The sequence below is a fragment of the Haliotis cracherodii genome, unplaced genomic scaffold, assembly GCF_022045235.1.
Source record: "Haliotis cracherodii isolate W230 unplaced genomic scaffold, xgHalCrac1.p SCAF_7, whole genome shotgun sequence".
In the NCBI taxonomy this organism is placed as follows: domain Eukaryota; kingdom Metazoa; phylum Mollusca; class Gastropoda; order Lepetellida; family Haliotidae; genus Haliotis; species Haliotis cracherodii.
Genome location: NW_027266330.1, coordinates 12,164,787 through 12,184,336, shown reverse-complemented (window position 1 = coordinate 12,184,336; position 19,550 = coordinate 12,164,787). Strand labels below are relative to the sequence as shown.

General features: G+C 41.5%; 1 protein-coding gene across 5 annotated transcripts in view; it reads left to right on the top strand.

The window, feature by feature from the left end:
• The window catches only part of LOC139447384 (chordin-like protein 2), a 66,428-nt gene that overhangs the window by 32,183 nt on the left and 14,695 nt on the right, over positions 1–19,550 (top strand). For 4 of the 5 annotated variants that reach the window (XM_071228708.1, XM_071228711.1, XM_071228710.1 and 1 more), the window contains exons 3-6: positions 11,433–11,545; positions 16,582–16,675; positions 18,124–18,299; positions 19,259–19,355. In XM_071228708.1, coding sequence (XP_071084809.1) covers positions 11,433–11,545; positions 16,582–16,675; positions 18,124–18,299; positions 19,259–19,355 — 480 coding nt within the window. The remainder of the gene's footprint in view (positions 1–11,432; positions 11,546–16,581; positions 16,676–18,123; positions 18,300–19,258; positions 19,356–19,550) is intronic. The other variant, XM_071228709.1, reaches the window with a different exon arrangement.

Sequence of the window (19,550 nt, the reverse complement as noted above, 5' to 3'; positions counted from 1 at the left end):
TTCCCGAGGCAAATGTGTCCACTAGCCCATATCAAAGTTACAAATATATCATCTCGTCTTCCCGGGGCAAGAGTATCCACTAACCTATATCAAAGTCTAGTATTTACCCTTACCATTTGAAACCCAGTTGACACTCTTTCCTCAAGTAGATGCAAATATATCGATTTGCCACGAATGTATCGATCTGTTTGATAGCCACAAAGTTACATAAATACCGATTTGTCACGAATTTATCAAAAACAATTTGGCTTTACCAGTATGTTCATCAGTGCCGGTTCATTGTTTTCTATAGAAGCATGGACTTGAGGTTTGTCAGGTCCGTATCTTCAATAGTGACATGGACTTGAGGTTTGTCAGGTCCGGATCTTCAATAGTGACATGGACTTGAGGTTTGTCTGGTCCGTATCTTCAATAGTAACATGGATTTGAGGTTTGTCAGGTCCGTATCTTCAATAGTGACATGGACTTGAGGTTTGTCAGGTCCGGATCTTCAATAGTGACATGGACTTGAGGTTTGTCAGGTCCGTATCTTCAATAGTGACAGGGACTTGAGGTGATTCTGGTCCGTATCTTCAAAAGTGACATGGACTTGAGGTTTGTCAGGTCCGTATCTTCAATAGTAACATGGATTTGAGGTTTGTCAGGTCCGTATCTTCAATAGTGACATGGACTTGAGGTTTGTGAGGTCCGGATCTTCAATAGTGACATGGAGTTGAGGTTTGTCAGGTCCGGATCTTCAATAGTGACATGGACTTGAGGTGATTCTGGTCCGGATCTTCAATAGTGACATGGACTTGAGGTTTGTCAGGTCCGTATCTTCAATAGTGACATGGACTTGAGGTTTGTCAGGTCCGTATCTTCAATAGTGACATGGACTTGAGGTTTGTCAGGTCCGGATCTTCTATAGTGACACGGACTTGAGGTTTGTCAGGTCCAGATCTTCAATAGTGACATGGACTTGAGGTTTGTCAGGTCCGGATCTTCAATAATGACATGGACTTGAGGTTTGTCAGGTCCAGATCTTCAATAGTGACATGGAATTCAGGTTTGTCAGGTCCGTATCTTCAATAGTGACATGGACTTGAGGTTTGTCAGGTCCGTATCTTCAATAGTGACATGGACTTGAGGTTTGTCTGGTCCGTATCTTCAATAGTAACATGGATTTGAGGTTTGTCAGGTCCGTATCTTCAATAGTGACAGGGACTTGAGGTTTGTCAGGTCCGGATCTTCAATAGTGACATGGACTTGAGGTTTGTCAGGTCCGTATCTTCAATAGTGACAGGGACTTGAGGTGATTCTGGTCCGTATCTTCAATAGTGACATGGACTTGAGGTTTGTCAGGTCCGTATCTTCAATAGTGACATGGACTTGAGGTTTGTCAGGTCCGTATCTTCAATAGTGACATGGACTTGAGGTTTGTGAGGTCCGTATCTTCAATAGTGACAGGGACTTGAGGTTTGTCAGGTCCGGATCTTCAATAGTGACATGGACTTGAGGTTTGTCAGGTCCGTATCTTCAATAGTGACATGGACTTGAGGTGATTCTGGTCCGGATCTTCAATAGTGACATGGACTTGAGGTTTGTCAGGTCCGTATCTTCAATAGTGACATGGACTTGAGGTTTGTCAGGTCCGTATCTTCAATAGTGACATGGACTTGAGGTTTGTCAGGTCCGGATCTTCTATAGTGACACGGACTTGAGGTTTGTCAGGTCCAGATCTTCAATAGTGACATGGACTTGAGGTTTGTGAGGTCCGGATCTTCAATAGTGACATGGACTTGAGGTTTGTCAGGTCCGTATCTTCAATAGTAACATGGACTTGAGGTTTGTCAGGTCCGTATCTTCAATGGTGACATGGACTTGAGGTTTGTCAGGTCCGTATCTTCAATAGTGACATGGACTTGAGGTTTGTCAGGTCCGTATCTTCAATAGTTACATGGACTAGAGGTGATTCTGGTCCGTATCTTCAATAGTGACATGGACTTGAGGTTTGTCAGGTCCGGATCTTCAATAATGACATGGACTTGAGGTGATTCTGGTCCGTATCTTCAATAGTGACATGGACTTGAGGTGATTCAGGTCCGTATCTTCAATAGTGACATGGACTTGAGGTGATTCTGGTCCGTATCTTCAATAGTGACATGGGCTTGAGGTTTGTCAGGTCCGTATCTTCAATAGTGACATGGACTTGAGGTGATTCTGGTCCGTATCTTCAATAGTGACATGGACTTGAGGTTTGTCAGGTCCGTATCTTAAATACTAGCATGGACTTGAGGTTTGTCAGGTCCGTATCTTCAATAGTGACATGGACTTGAGGTGATTCTGGTCCGGATCTTCAATAGTGACATGGACTTGAGGTTTGTTCCTGTCCGTATCTTCAATAGTGACATGGACTTGAGGTGATTCTGGTCCGTATCTTCAATAGTGACATGGACTTGAGGTTTGTCAGGTCCATATCTTCAATAGTAACATAGGGCTTGGGGCTATTCTGGCCTGTTTGTTCAATAGTAGCATAGACTTCAGGCTGTTGTTGTCCACATCTTCAATAGCAGCATAGACTTGAGGTTATTCTGGCCGGTATGTTCAATCGTACCATGGACGTTAGGCTATTCTGGTCCGTATCTTGAATAGTAACGTACGATTGATGTCATTTTGGTCCGTTAATCGTAACATACTTTGGGCTTAAGGCTATTCTGGACAGTATTTTCAATAGTGGCATAGGCTTCAGGTTATTCTTGTCCGCATGTTCAATAGTAACATAGTGACATGAATGTGATGCTATCCTGGTTCGTATTTTCAATAGTGGCATAGGCTTCAGGTTATTCTTGTCCGCATGTTCAATAGTAACATAGTGACATGAATGTGATGCTATCCTGGTTCGTATTTTCAATAGTGGCATAGGCTTCAGGTTAATCTTGTCCGCATGTTCAATAGTAACATAGTGACATGAATGTGATGCTATCCTGGTTTGTATTTTCAATAGTTACAAAGTAACATGAACGTGATGCTATATATCCTGGTTCGTATTTCCAATAGTAACATGGACTTGATGCTATCCTGGTTCGTATTTCCAATAGTAACATGGACTTGATGCTATCCCGGTTCGTATTTCCAATAGTACATGGACTTGATGCTGTCCTGGTTCGTATTTCCAATAGTACATGGACTTGATGCTGTCCTGGTTCGTATTTCCAATAGTACATGGACTTGATGCTGTCCTGGTTCGTATTTCCAATAGTACATGGACTTGATGCTGTCCTGGTTCGTATTTTCAATAGTACATGGACTTGATGCTGTCCTGGTTCGTATTTTCAATAGTACATGGACTTGATGCTGTCCTGGTTCGTATTTTCAATAGTACATGGACTTGATGCTGTCCTGGTTCGTATTTTCAATAGTACATGGACTTGATGCTGTCCTGGTTCGTATTTCCAATAGTACATGGACTTGATGCTGTCCTGGTTCGTATTTCCAATAGTACATGGACTTGATGCTGTCCTGGTTCGTATTTCCAATAGTACATGGACTTGATGCTGTCCTGGTTCGTATTTCCAATAGTACATGGACTTGATGCTGTCCTGGTTCGTATTTCCAATAGTACATGGACTTGATGCTGTCCTGGTTCGTATTTTCAATAGTACATGGACTTGATGCTGTCCTGGTTCGTATTTTCAATAGTCACACAGACTTGAGGCGATTCTGGTCAGTGTGTTCCATTGTAATATGGACTTGAGGCGATTCTGGTCAGTGTGTTCCATTGTAATATGGACTTGAGGCGATTCTGGTCAGTGTGTTCTATTGTAATATGGACTTGATGCGATTCTGGTCAGTGTGTTCTATTGTAATATGGACTTGATGCGATTCTGGTCAGTGTGTTCAATTGTAATATGGACTTGAGGCGATTCTGGTCAGTGTGTTCAATTGTAATATGGACTTGAGGCGATTCTGGTCAGTGTGTTCAATTGTAATATGGACTTGAGGCGATTCTGGTCAGTGTGTTCAATTGTAATATGGACTTGAGGCGATTCTGGTCAGTGTGTTCAATTGTAATATGGACTTGATGCTATTCTGGTCAGTGTGTTCAATTGTAATATGGACTTGAGGCGATTCTGGTCAGTGTGTTCAATTGTAATATGGACTTGAGGCGATTCTGGTCAGTGTGTTCAATTGTAATATGGACTTGAGGCGATTCTGGTCAGTGTGTTCAATTGTAATATGGACTTGAGGCGATTCTGGTCAGTGTGTTCAATTGTAATATGGACTTGAGGCGATTCTGGTCAGTGTGTTCAATTGTAATATGGACTTGATGCTATTCTGGTCTGTGTGTTCAATTGTAATATGGACTTGATGCGATTCTGGTCTGTGTGTTCAATTGTAATATGGACTTGAGGCGATTCTGGTCAGTGTGTTCAATTGTAATATGGACTTGATGCTATTCTGGTCAGTGTGTTCAATAGTAATGTGGACTTGATGCCATTCTGGTCAGTGTGTTCAATTGTAACGAGGACTTTTCTGGTCTTCACTTCAATAGTTACGTCGACTTGATGCTATTCTGGTCCGTTAATATACATTAATATAAAGAAATATCGAGTCCTTTTATATGGTTACTTTGCGTTTGGCCCCACATTCAACAGCCGCCATATATTGTGTTAAGAATATGTTTTTTTTCACTTGATACATAGCTCAATATCAGATAAAATGTTTCTAGGTGTCTATCAAATACTCTATCCCCAAAACGCCATGATTTGTTTGAGATAAGCGTTGGCCTATGCTAGTCTGTCAAGCATGATCTGAAGAGAGTTGAACAATTCATTGTTTGTAGTGCGAGGTGCTGCCTCTTTCCGTCCGGTTTGTTTTGCTTTGTGCGACATTAAAGAATGATCTTACAAAATACGAAGCGGGTAAATATTGAATCAATTCAGTCTATATCAACGATAAGTAACCGTAATCCGCTTTGCGGTAAACCACACCGAGGTTAGATGTCGTAAAGTCGGAATACGTATTGTCGTAAACCATTCAGCTAATCTCGACTTGCAGTAGCGCCATTTACATACACTTCTATCGGTGCCTTTGAAGTAGCACGTGCCACGCGCTAGAGGTCACTAGCGCTCCCTCCCCCGCCCTCTCAGGCGCTCAGTGTTGACGTTTAACTCGCCCGAGTCCCTAATTCGAGATACTGTTCCGACAATTACTACTAGGCATTTAAAAGGTATCACTCTCTTTGTGGTTTAAGCTGTCTCCGCTATGTAAATATTGCTGGAAAATCAGACGCGTAGAGGCGACCCACGCGGGACAGCGTGGAGACATCTGAATGGAAGAGCAGACGAGCGACTGAGGCGGTCAGCGAGATGATATGGAGGTTATGTGATCTGTACATATCTGTGACTAGGGTGGTCGCTTTGATGCAGAGTTACCTCCCTTGAATTGGCTCGGATTCACCGGTCCGTGCACAAAATCCCCAGATTAAAAGAGTCTCTTTGAATTTTATTTCTTATGCTGCAACGTATGATTTCACGTGGTGGTGAGTAATACGTTGCTTCCGTTTGAATTCAGATTTGCATACCATATACGGTGTCGGTTGCACTGGGATTTCGTGTGACTACCGGAGTTGCGCCCCCTTACGTGTGGTTGGTTGCGTTGCTTGCAGATAGTATGTGTTCAAATAGAAGTTTACACAGCGATCTGACGTAACTCTGGTCATGAACAGAGACGCCCACCGTCGTCATGATCTACACCCGACTTCCTATTCTTCTGCATCAAACTACCTCCACTATCGTCTAATCAAGTACATTGCCTTGAAGACTGAATTTGATCAAACTATTAGAAACGTTATCAAAACGTCAGGCTTGCTGACTTGGTTGATACATGTCATCGTATCCCAACTGCGTGGATCGACGCTCATGATGTCAATCACTGGATTGTCTGGTCCAGACTCGATTATTTACAGATAATATTCATATAGCTGGAATATTGCTGAGTGTGGCGGTAAACATCAAACAAGCAAACATACAAACTTGCCTGAAAACAGTCGCCGAAACACATCACCAACGAACAACCATTTCTTGTTTGATTTTTAGATACCATCAACCATGGGTGTATACTTTCTTTAGCCCGGCAGTTTACATTCTGATTATTTCTATCTCGTATAAAGACCCTGTGAAACGAGGATGGTCCCTCGAAGGTCACGTGTGTCCGTCAGTAAATGTGTATGTAGCTCTCACGCCAATGCTAAGTAGCATTCCTCGATCACGCAGTGAACAGACGGCTCCCTCCCTGTCTTGGTTTGGTTGTTCGTTGTTTAACGCCGCACTCAGAAATATTCCAGCTATATGACGGCGGTCTGTAAATAATTAAATCTGGATCAGACAATCCAGTGATGGATGACATCACGATCCCGTTAGTCGCCTCTAATGAGAAGCATTGTCGCCTCTAACGACAAGCATCGGTTGCTGAAGACCTGTTCTATCCCGGATCTATACGGGTGTGGTCCCGATACCCGCCTCTTACGGCAAGCATATATGGTTGGTGAAGACCTGTTCTATCCCGGATCTTGACGGGTGTGGTCCCGATACCCGCCTCTTACGGCAAGCATACATGGTTGCTGAAGACCTGTTCTATCCCTGATCTTCAGGGGTCTCCCTATGCAGGATACGTCGGCTCAGATTATCTCAATTAAACAAATACAACCTTCCACCCGATGGCATCTATCATTTCATTGTAGTAACACCGTACCGAATAGGGTTGGTAGGGTAGCCTAGTGGTTGAAGCCTTCGCTTGTCTCGCCGCAGGCCCAGGTTCTATTCCCCATGAGTACAATGTGTGGAGCCAATGATGTCCTCCGCCGTGATATTGCTGTTATGTGTCTAATGGGTGTAAAACCATACCCACTCACTAATCAGACATAATGTTCGGCTTGACCTGCAAACGCTGAAATTATTCAGACACCCAATCGCCCCACCCCCGATAGTCTTTATGTGTGACACAGACATATATGACATGAATCTCATTATGTAAAGTGCTCAATAGATATACATGTAGCCTCAAATAATTCACTAATTCCCAAATTTTTACATTATTGCTGTAACATTTCTGTTATTTTATTAGCCTATACGAAATCTGACATATGGCACATGAATTGTGGCAATTCTGATGTGATCAAATTTAAACTTTAACATGTGTTTTTTGTTGTCCCCCCTCCCCTTTCCGTCTTTTTTGGTTTTTAAGGCCGTCCTCATATAACTGGAATATTGCGACATTAAACTACAAAAAAAAAAAAAACATCGTCAAAAGTAAAATCTTCCATTGTGTGAGTCTCCTGGGTTGCTTCTATACTCTTACAACGTGACATGTTGAGTATACTTGTCATATAGTGGGTAGAATTCTCGGCTGGATAAGGTCAACGACCGAAGACCGTGTCCATAAGGGTAATTACCGATAAATATGAAAATACAAAACGTCTGGTTGGAACTTTACTTTCAGTGTTTACAAAAAAACATGGCGTGGTCCTTGTCTAACATTCAGCAAGGCATATTGTAACCATGTTGTTGTTATTGTTATCTAGATTATAGTCTGAAATATCGAAACTCGGTGTGTATAAAACACGTTTCAGTTGTTAATCAAGGACCTTGTGACGTAATATATTAATGCTCATGTCTCGTGCAGGAAAACGTGAAGTGTATATAGGTACTGTCTGTGAATGCCTAGGTGAGGTCAAGTTGAAAATGGGTTTAGCGTCGCGTAACATCTGTTAATGTTGCTTTTAAATTTTTGAAAGACATTGTGTATTCATATCTAAACTTAATTTAAAAAACCCGAAGCTTGTCAACAACACTTTACGCTCATTAAAATCGTTTATAAAAGCAGAATCACAATTTGCTTATAAATTTCAGTCGAAAGGACCACCCATTTGTCTGTTCCCTCAAAACACAGGAGTCTGCACGACTAGACGACATAGTTAGACATATATTACCCGCTAAAAAAAATACATTTCAAGCTAAATCACTTTTCGTATTAGATTGTTCACTACGTCCTTGGAAATATTAAAAACTGGGCCGCCAAATAAAACGAAACTGAATCAGAGTCGGTGGCACCGCTATCGTCAGAATCAACTCATTATTCGTATGATATATGTCGGATTAGGATCCGCCCTTGGCGTTTTGCGAATCCTTGTCAAAATTTCATCGACTTGATTGAAGGGATTTACTGAATAGATACGGCGGCGGGGGTATTGTTAGTTATAGTAAAAAGTCCGCATACATAGACTATCGTCTAAACGGCGGTGACCCGCTGTCGAGTCGTTGTGTCTTACCGTCGTGTTCTGTTCATAATGCTATTCACATAAACAACCCATCAACTGTGATCCCAAGGGACAGAAGATACAATCGTACACTGCAGACTAGGAGAAATCTCGCCAGGTACTGGCCATTTTGAAACAATGAAAAGATTGGTATCGCGTCGAACGACCAAGACAGGCACCGACGATGTCTACATAAACCGCGTTGTCTCGTCACAGCCGTATTTTTCGACAGCGTTTAGACACTTTTCTAAATCTCTCTTTACAGCTTGCTCTTATGCTAGAAACAGCACCACGATAGCATCTGAATATATGTCCATAGCCAAAGAAAAATATTACACCTTGTCAACATTGTTTGGAAAAGAGAGGGTCTCAGAATATCTCCTTGTCATAGCTCTGGAAATTTCTTGTCAGGTTTGAAATATAAACTGCGATTGGGATCTCCTCCTCGTTAATAGGATTGTTTGGACCCCCGCTAACTAGACGCCATGTCGAAAAATATAACCAGCGTAGTAATTCATCCGCTATTGTCCACTGTATCTGCCTTCTAGCCCCATAGCCAGATTAGGATCAATTGTCGCCCTTTGTCTGCAAGGTTTACACCACGAGACGCTTTGTCACAGCCACATTTGGGTTTATAACTCAATTCACATGCTATTTCTCACAGATGAAAACATTCCAGCTATGTTTTTTTTTAAATTCAGTAACAGCTTTCCTTGGGCTGATGTGCATATGTTCAGTAAACTTCGGTTATAATGAACTCAAAGGGACCAATATTTTTTGTCCATTGTAACCGCAGTTCGTTTTAAGCGTTTCAACTGAAGGATACCGCAAATGGCTGGGACGAAAAACCACAGTTCGTTATATCCGTCACTTCGTTATAAGCGTGTTCGTTATAAAAATAGTTTACTGCATATACAATTTTTTTCCAAAATTGACCTAGTGTTGTTCAGATTACTGTGAAATTGAAAACCGAATGTCAGTGGTTGTTAACAAACGAATGTTGGCAATTTATAATGTTTGTGAATGACTCTATGGGCATTTAAAGAAAATAGAGACAAGACCTGATTGTATTTTAGTGTGTGCTCTCAAATTATTTTAAACTTATGTCTTCCTCCGTATTTATTATAATACGTAGGCATACTTTTCGAGTTGTTCGAGGCACATCATTTATGCACATTGTTAACCACGGAAGAGAGAATCTGTATTCAAAGATATGAACTGTTGGGCAGAACAGAGTACACACCCATGTTTGATGGTGGCTAAAAATGAAAGAAATTGTTTTTCGGGTGAAGAAATGGTTATTCGGGTACATTTGATATGGGTATCGTAGTTGTGTTTTCGACCTTACGTTTGCAATGTTTCGGCGACTGTTTTCTAGTAAAGTTTTGATAACATTTGGATTTTTTTGTCAAATTTTCAAATATATACTTTCTTTTGCCCGGCAGTTTGTTCAAGTTGTTTATGATTGTATGTTTTGTAAATAAAACTTTCTTGCGAAGACCATACGTGTCTTTAGAAAAATGTTACCTGCATAGTGCATATACACAGACCCACGTCATACTGGGTGAGTGAGTTAATTTGGTTTTACACCCTTTGAACACTATTCCAGTTATATCACGACGTACCTGCTCAAAGTGAAGCATTCATCAGACGTTTACCACTTTCGTGAAACCCACGAGCACGGGTATGGTGCTGACAAACCTTGAAACATAATCTGGCGAACCAGGATTCGAGCCCACGATTATTTTTTTTCAGGCACGCTTAGTGGAGAAACTCTTTATTCTAAGAAGTAACATATATTACGATATAATAAAATAAATAAAAATAAATAAAACTGATACCCATATGTTTATGATAAGGTGACACGTTTACGTGCACGACTAACTTTAATCACCAAAGAAAGACTTTCTTCAACGCATCTACTCTGCAATGTACCGTCGTCCAAGTGTCAAAAAAGATTTCTTGGCAAGCAGCACGGCCCTTTTCTTACAATGACTTACGGTCGTCTTACGGCCCCATGTTATCCGACCAGTAGCAATCGACAGGCAACGACGCTCTTCTAGTGATACAGAACGGACGGAGGCTTGTCAGGGCTGTGGGTTAGCAATGGCGCGCATCCCGCCAGCTCTAACAGAAGATTAATATCTATATATACCAGATGGGGGAGGTCAACGGGTGCATTAAGTAGGTTTTGGTGGGGAATGTAGTTTGATTGATATATACTGTCTGTCTACCATGGATTCAGGGGAGATGTATTTATAGGCAGCGTTCACGCTTGGCTCCACCAAGTCCCAGGGAGGGGCATATTGCGAAGGGAGATCGGGGCGCGGAGTGTGTTTGTGAAGGGGGGGGGGGGGGGAGGGGGGGGGGGGGGGGTGTTGACGTTTTAGATACGTCGCCACTTAATTTATATTCCGGTGTGGTAGTAGCACTATTTTCTAGGTACAAAATAAAGTGTCCGTTAGGGCCAGCTGAACGCCCGCAAATAGTATGTTTTGTCAGAGAACTAGAGTTCGGTAACTTCCAGGGCTATACTACAAGTAGTGAGCGATCTATTCCGTCCCTAATTCCAAAACATTAAATGGAACATGGTACTTGAACTCCTTGTATCCCAATTAGAAATGTACGGAAGCCCATTAGGGCCATGAACATGTCTTGTCTTGAACATTCAAACTGCTAAGTTGAAACTTCGAGGTATTAAGTTGAACATTCAAGATACTGTGTATAAACTTCAAGATATACTGGAGGCTGTGGCGTAGCCTAGTGGTTAAGGCGTTTGCTCGTCACGCCGAAGACCACGGTTCTATTCCCCACATGGGTATATTGTGTGAAGCCAATTTTCCGCTGTGATATTGCTGGAATATTGCTAAAAGCGGCGTAAAACCATACTCATTCACGATAAGCTGAATTCAACAAATGAACTTCCCATTTTCTGCTTAAAGCTCACACTGATTCCTGAAAATATTTTTCATGATAAGAACTTTAATTTTCAAGATGAAAAAATAATAATGTTGTGGCCCTAATGGGCTTCCGTAGAAATGCTACAGACTCAGCTTGAAATGGAGGTCGGTCCTTGAGAAGAAACATGACTTATTTCATGAGGCATAAGCATCACTGTTATGTTGTTTATCGACAGATACGGGGTGCACTTTAAACGGACGTAATTATGCTGTGGGCGAGACGTGGCACCCGGTCCTTAGGCCCTTTGACCTTGGAACTACACCTTGCATCAACTGCACGTGCGAACAGGTGAGTAAATAGAAACTGGCGACAAATACATTACCACGTGACCCAACAGACGACCACTCCGCCATCTTGGCGTCCAACGTCTGCCCGGTGTTGGGGTCGTCTCAAGCGTTCAAAAGTTTAATAGTCAAATCTTAGTTTCTTCATTATTTCCTACTTTCCTATGTAAGTGGAATGAAAAGCCTACTTTATTTATATTACCGATCAAAGGGTTTCACTTCACTCGGCACGTAAACATGTTCCGCGGCGAAGGAATATAAGTACATTACAAGTTGTGAGACGGTCCCCGGTAGTTCATGAGGTTTTAATGTCTTGACCGGAGTGTATCAACATGGGGGGCACTTTATTCCGAGAGCAGATAATGTGACGCTTCCTTGTCTGGACGCGAGGTTTTAGAGAGACGAAAAGAAAACTTAAGAGTAATGACGAACATTGTTTACCTCCGTGAATTAAGAGACAAAATTTTGAAAGAAAAGAAACTCTAGCTTCAAACTATTGTGAAACAATTTAAGTCACGTCAGCAGAATTCCGTCATTGTGATATAAGTCAAAGAAAACGTTGAGCTAGGCATCTTAGATCATTCTTTCTCAAAATCTATTTCAACCTCATCTTCAATTATCCAGTGTTTTATTATTCTATTAGACTCGTGAAGATCCGGGCTAGAATAGGTCTTCAGTAACCCATGCTTGCCGTAAAAGGCTCGCTGACTTGGTTGATGCATGTCTTCATATCCCAATTGCGTGGATCGATGCTCATGATGTCAAACACTGTATTGTCTGATCCGGACTTGATTATTTACAGACCGCCGTCAAAGAGCTGAAATATTGATGAGTGCGGCGTTAACCAACAAACAAACATTATTCTATTACGATAAATACCGTGCCAAAGGTTCGTGAAGAACGATTTGAATGACCCGATGGCGTCACGTCCAAGGCGAAACTATGAAGGCGAATAGGCCCAGGAACCCGTTCCACAAAGTGATCTTAGTGCTAAGTTGGTCGTAACTCCCATACTTTATCAAAGGCTTACGATCAATGTGGCACTAAGATCGCTCTGTGGAACGCGGCCCAGGATGTTTATCCAAAAGACGCTGGACCCATTCGCCAGCATGGTTCCGTTTTAAGATTAGAGTGAATGAGTGAGTATGGTTTAATGCCGCTTTTAGCAAGATTCAAGCAATATCACACAGGGAAGCCATGAGGGGAATCAAACTCGGGTCTTCGCTGTAACGAGCCAACGCTTTAACCACCAGGCTACCCCGCCGCTCCTTTTTAATTTTGAAGTTCAGATCAAACGTAACTGAGGGTAGAATTAAATTCTACAGATGAAATATGAACCGTCGCTGGGTGCGTTTCTTGTCAAGTGGACTTTAACGTGGTTTGCTTCATGTCAGGTGAGCTAATTATGATGTGTCGACGTCACAACGACGTTGTTTACTGTCGGGTCGTTTTGCCTGTCAATCACGCATATCATTTCAGCCCAACATACGTCATGTACAGAAATTTGAAAAATGTTCAGGGTTGTGACGCCATCGTAAAAAGGATTATTTCGGAATGACGTGCAGGGCATGAAAACAGAACCAGTGTATTAGTTTGTTAAAAAAATGTATGTTTTTAGCTCACCCGAACCGAAGGTTACTGTGATCAAATAGCAAGTGTTATGCTGAGTGAGTGAGTTTGGTTTAAGCCGCTTTTAACAGTATTCCAGTTGTATCACTGCATATCAGCTTGATGTGGGAGGAAAGCCCGAAGTGATACAGGTCTCAAACGTTTACAATTTAAGTCAAACCCACATGCACAAGTATGGTGCTGACAAATCTAGACGCATAAAAGGGTTGAAACGGAATTCGATCCCACGCCTAAGGGACGCAACTCCGCAAGATTCCCAGGGAATAAATAGCACAGTGTGTGATGTATATGACAGTTATTTGGTCTTGAAAATTTAAAAATAAAGTAAACATTCCCATCATCTTGGACATATGTTAGTTTGTTTTTTTCATATGTAGGTCTGACATATGACGTGTGTTTTGCCTGTGGGATATGGCCGAGTCTTCCTTTTATGTTGACAGTCTCGTGACTGTCTTGTTAGCTCTTCAAGACACACTGATTAATCATCAGCCTCTGACATCTGTTGAAATCGAGTAACATATAAAATTCGTACATATTTATGATGTTTTGATTCATATTCCTGAACAGGATATGTGTTTTGTTATGTTTGTATTTCCTCGATGAATAATGGACCTGTTTGTGGTGAATAAAGACAAGATGGCGTCAAGGGATTACAGTGTGATATAGTTTTATGATAGCCGTTATTCATAATTTTACATGTATACCAACTGACTCCTTAATACTTCGGGGGCACGGGTGGCCCAGTCGTCTAAGGCGTCGCAATTCGCTGTGCAGAGTTGCGTCCCTTGGCCACGCCAGCAATCTTTGATTGTCGTTTGAATCCCGGTTCGCCCCGATTATGTTCCTAGGTTTGTCAGCACCATACTCGTGGTAAACGCCTGAGACTTGCATCACTTCGAGCTTTCCTCCCACATTAAGCTGACACACCGTGATATAACTGGAATACTATTCAAAGCGGCGTTAAACCCAACTCACTCACCTTAATACTACTTTACAAAGTGGCGGTGAGATGCTTAGTGGTAGAAAAGATTACTTATCGCGACAAAGTCCAGGTTCGAATCCTTACATGGGTTTATAGTATGAAGCCAATGTTCCTGAAATATTGTTGAAAACAATCGCTCACTCTAAACAGAAACGAGTGAGAGAGTGAGTATGGTTTTACGCGGCTTTTAGCAATATTCGAGCGATATGATATGAAAAGAGAGACATTATGTTTGTCATATACAATACAGATAAACATCCTGCCTCATTGTCAGTCAGTCTTTCACAAATGTTCCCAATAGGTCCGAGTGGACTGTTTTTTCTCTTTACACATCATAAAGCGTCTGAGCGCCAAGGGCGAAACCGGAAAAGAAGGTCAATTCCAGTCGTTTAAGGGGGTGACAGTTTAAAAACGTAATGAGCCTCAACCTGTGGTGGTGTCTTGGAGCGCTGACTGAAAGAAACTTCACACACATAGACAAACACACAGGCACACACAGAGACACGAATACACAACAACGCATGCACACAATCTCTCTCTCTCTCTCTCTCTCTCTCTCTCTCTCTCTCTCTCTCTCTCTCTCTCTCTCTCTCTCTCTCTCTCTCTCGCTCTCGCCTATCAAAGCAAAAAAACAACAACTTACATCCGGGGCTCTTCTCCTATTGAAATTGCCAGCGTGTTATCATATAGATGATTAATTCGATACCTCCTATCTAGTCGAAACGTATAGCTGGGCGTTACCCGTTTTCTTCAGATGAAAATGATAGAAAATTGACCCCTTCCAACCGCGTTTTTGTCGGTAATACCCGACACAATGACACCATTGGACTCGATTAATCAATTTCTTTCAGCACGGGTTATTTCAAGGGGTGACAAAACACGGATAACATCTTTGCGGTGTCAGATTGCACACCAAACACAACCTTCTCCACCTCTGAACAGCATTTCTTGAAATGATGAGTTATTGGCGGGTGTTTAGTGTGGCTGGGTATCATGGGAGATTTATAGGAAATGCCACGGTATAAACCGGACTTTCTATCGAAATTCAGCCGTATTGATGACAAACAACAATGTCGTTAGAGATTTTGTTTTCGTTTGGTGGAGACAGATCGACAACATTCTCCCTGGCAGTGTCAACAAGGGGATGACCAGAGTTACTTTAAGCTAGGGTCCGACTTTTTTGTGTGAAAAAAATAACCTCATTCATTAGACTTGCTAAACTGGAAAAAAACAAAAGTATACACCCATGTTAGACGGTGGCTAAAAATGAACAAACAAGAAATGGTCATTGGATGGTGACCTATTTGGTACTGGTATCATTGGTGATATTACTTGCTTTATATCAATGTTTGTTTGTTTGTTTGTTTTGTTTAACGCCGGACTCAGCAATATTCGAGCTGTATGACGGCGGTCTGTAAATAATCGAGTCTGGACCAGACAATCCAAATGTGACATCATGACCATCGATCCACGAAATTGGGATACGATGACATGAATCAACCAAGTTAGCGGCCCTGACACCCGATCCTGTTAGTCGCCTCTTACGACAAGCACAGTCGCCTTTTTACGGCAAGCATGGGTTGCTGAAGACCTATTCTACCCCGGAATCTTCACGGGTCTGATATCAACGAGTATTTCACAACAGTTGACGCGCACATGGCGTGTCAAGGAACATAGGGGGCGCAATTTCACGGCAGCATAAGTGTACATTTTCTTTGACCGGCAGTCATGATCTTTACGTCGTAAAAATGTGTTTGACATCTTCTTTCAGAGAAAATACGATCGTATATGTGTGTGTCTTCATATTCCATATTCCATATAAATTAGGAAATAAGTAATGTGTGGAAAACAGTGACAATGTGGCGTTCTGTTATGTATACTGAACAAAAAAAGTTATGGATCATGAATATTGTAGGGGCTGGGTCTTTTTGTTTTGTGTTGTTGTTTTTTGTTTTTCGTTGTTGTTGTTGTGGTTTGTTTGTTGTTGTTTTTGTTTTTGTGGGGTTTTTTTGTCGTTGTTTTGTTTTTGGTTTTGTTTTTTTGTTTTTTTTGTTTTGTTTTTTTTGGGGGGTTGTAGTGTAGACTGAGCTCACAATTTCATAAAACCAAATATCCAAAAAATATTTATGACCCCTAACGTTGTTGTTCAGTATGTAACTAATGGGATTGTATCATTTGAAATGCAAAAACAAAAAAATTAAATGCTTTGAATTTCAAAAAAAAAAAAATGGCCTTTCACGAAAACAGTGCATTCGTGAAATGTAGACAAGTGTAGGTGTTTATGTAGTAAGAACAAAAAACATGATAATATTTGTTATTTTAATGAAAAAACACAATTTTTTATATGTTTCTAATGTTAATAATCTTTTTTGTTTTCCTCTGGTCCTGTGCAAGTATAAACAATGTTATTTCATTTTTTGTCTTTACAGACGGGGAAAACCAACTGCGTGACGGAAAAATGCCCACGTCCAAAATGTGAAACACCGATTATCGATCCCGGCAAATGCTGCCCAACCTGCCAAGGTAGGTCACGTGACCAGCGCCCCGAAGCTGTATAATGCAACCTTCTTCAAACGACCCAGCTTAATTTCAGTCGACCGTGAATGTGGAGTTTAGTATAGACCAAGGAGACGTTTCGTAACGCAACCACTGGTAACAATATCTTGTGAGTTGATATCTTACCTCGATCAGGGACATGCATTATTTATCAGTGGCCCCGATTGAACTTTCGTACCTCTTAATATATTATGTTATATATTCTATTTTTTTAACATCCCAGTGAAACATGCATGGTTAATCGTGTTTGCTTAAGCCATTCATTATGAAAAATATATTTAAAACTACATTCCATATTATCACCTGTTTCTGATATCTCGAACTAGGACATGTGTAAACCCCAAATTTCAAAAAGATATGTGTTGAGTAGGTTACACGGATGTGGCGTTTCATATATTTGTGTAAGGACTTTTCAGATGCATGTATAAGCCATTCGTTGGGTCGTGGCTGTTGTTGTTTGTCATTGTATCCCGATGTCGGGTGTTCGATTCTCGTCGTTGGTTTGCTTGCTCCAGATCCACACTCACATCACAGGCTACCGCGATGCAGCTGCAGTAACTGCTCACTGCTTTGCTGTGAACACCGCTGTTTGATATTGGTGATAGTATCTCACGTTTAGCTAAACATTCCAGTAGCTGGCTGATTGATCAGATGTTTAATATTAAAATTCGATCATTGCTTTATTCAGCTTGACGGCGGTATAAAATACATGTTGTTGGTTTTGATTTGATTAAAAATTATTTTTACTTTCTCACGAATGCCCCCACCCTATTAAGGTGTTGTTATTGTTCAGTTATGTTTGTAATTTTCAGTCGTTATTTTTGCAAATGGTCCTGTAACTAAACCTATTAACAAAGTAACGCAACACAATTTCAGAATGCAAATGTAATTAACAACCATTATTAATTCAGTTTTCAGAGGAATTCAGAAGTATGAAGCTCTTGTTCACACACTCACTCTTGTTTTGTCCTCTATTCTTTTTGGAGACATCGTCAAAATAAAAAAACAACTTTAATTTAAAGAACACTACGAAAAAAGGAGGTCTTATAGTTCTAATTCATCTTCAAGGTCATCCTGACCTCATGGACTCTCGGTGCTAGATGATTCAACTTAATAAAACTTGATGATGCAGATGTGAAAAACTAGGGTGTCTGAAGTCAATTGAAAATGCCAAACCACATAGCGATATAATGTACATCAGGTTGTATATTTTACTGTTTGAAATACAGCAGTGCCCGGCGTACTCGTCCACCATTTTGTATTAATGTTTGAAATACTTCGCGGAAAAGAGTCCACAATCCATTTTCCCTTTTGAAATACTTCTGTGCTTCTCGGCGCTCTCTTACGTTTCCTTTGTTGCTTTTGTTTGCCTTATGCCTTTTCATGTGTGAAAAGGGGACACTGTTCTTATTTAGACCCATTTGACAACATTCCTCCTACAGTCCAGACGAGTGACGGAAGTGGGAAGGACACAGACAGCCCCGGATGTAGGTTTGATGGAGAGATTTACGAAGATGGAACAATGTTTCCATCCAACCGAACAGGCCTGAAGGCCACGAGGAATGATCAGTGTGTCATGTGCTTCTGTCAGGTAGGTGGACTAGTCACGTGACGTGACACTTGGACAAAGATTTGCATTTCCGCGAAGCATCATGGATTCGGCTCTATTGTCAAAAATGATGACACTGTTAATAAAGCGATAGTAATAACCAGCTAATAAAGACATGGATAAATCTGTGGTTAGTGTCAGTCTACTAGCTCACGTTTAGTATAGTGAGTGATTGAGTATGGGTTTCGCCGCTTTTAGCAATATTCCAGCAACATCACGGCCCAGAAATGGGCTTCACGCATTGTACCCATGTCGGGAATCGAACCACGAGGCTACCCGACCTCACACACACGTAGTATAAGACCCGTAAAGATTCAGGGGTAGAATAGGTCTTCAGCAACCCATGCATGCCGTATTAAGTGACTATGCTTGTCGTAAAAGGCGACTAACAGGATCGGGTGGTCAGGCTCGCTGACTTGGTTGATGCATGTCATCGATCCCAATTGCGTGGATCGATGCTCATGTCAATTACTGGATTGTCTGGTCCAGACTCGATTATTTACAGGCCGCCGTCATATAGCTGGAATATTGCTGAGTGCGGCGTTAAACAACAAACCAACCAACCAACCAACACATAGTATAAGAAGCGGGGCATAGTGTCGTCTTAGGTGCCGCAGTTCACTGTGCAGAGTTGCGTCCCTTGGACACGCCAGAATGCTATAATCCTGGGTTCGAATCCCGGTTATGTTTCTAGTACCTGCATCACTTCGGGCCTTCCTCCCACGTTAAGCTGACAAGCCGTGATGTGGCCGACAAACTGTTCAAGGGGGCGTTATACCCAACTTCACCTACATTACGATAGTCGTAGCGCTAAGATCGGTTTGTGAATCCAGTCCAGAGGAACACATACTGGATGCGTTATTCCCTATTGTCTCAATACTTCATTTGAGCAATACAAAGTGTTATCCCACATAGGATTCATTTGACTTCGATTATTTCAGACGGCCCAAGTCCTCTGTCATCTCAAAACGTGTGAGAAAAAAGGAAGCTGTAAAAAATACATTAATGTTTCCGATGACTGCTGCCCTCACTGTGAAGGTAAGATGGCGACCGTATCACTTCCGGTACGTAGTGAACCCGTCAACAAACCCGTTCTATTGAGATAAATGTTTATCCTGGATACCCTGATTTACTAGCTATACTTTCTCCAGATTCAAATAAACAAACTATAACTGAAAACAGAGGAAGAATATTAATAAGTTTTTCTTTCTGATAAATAAATCCTCCGCAAAG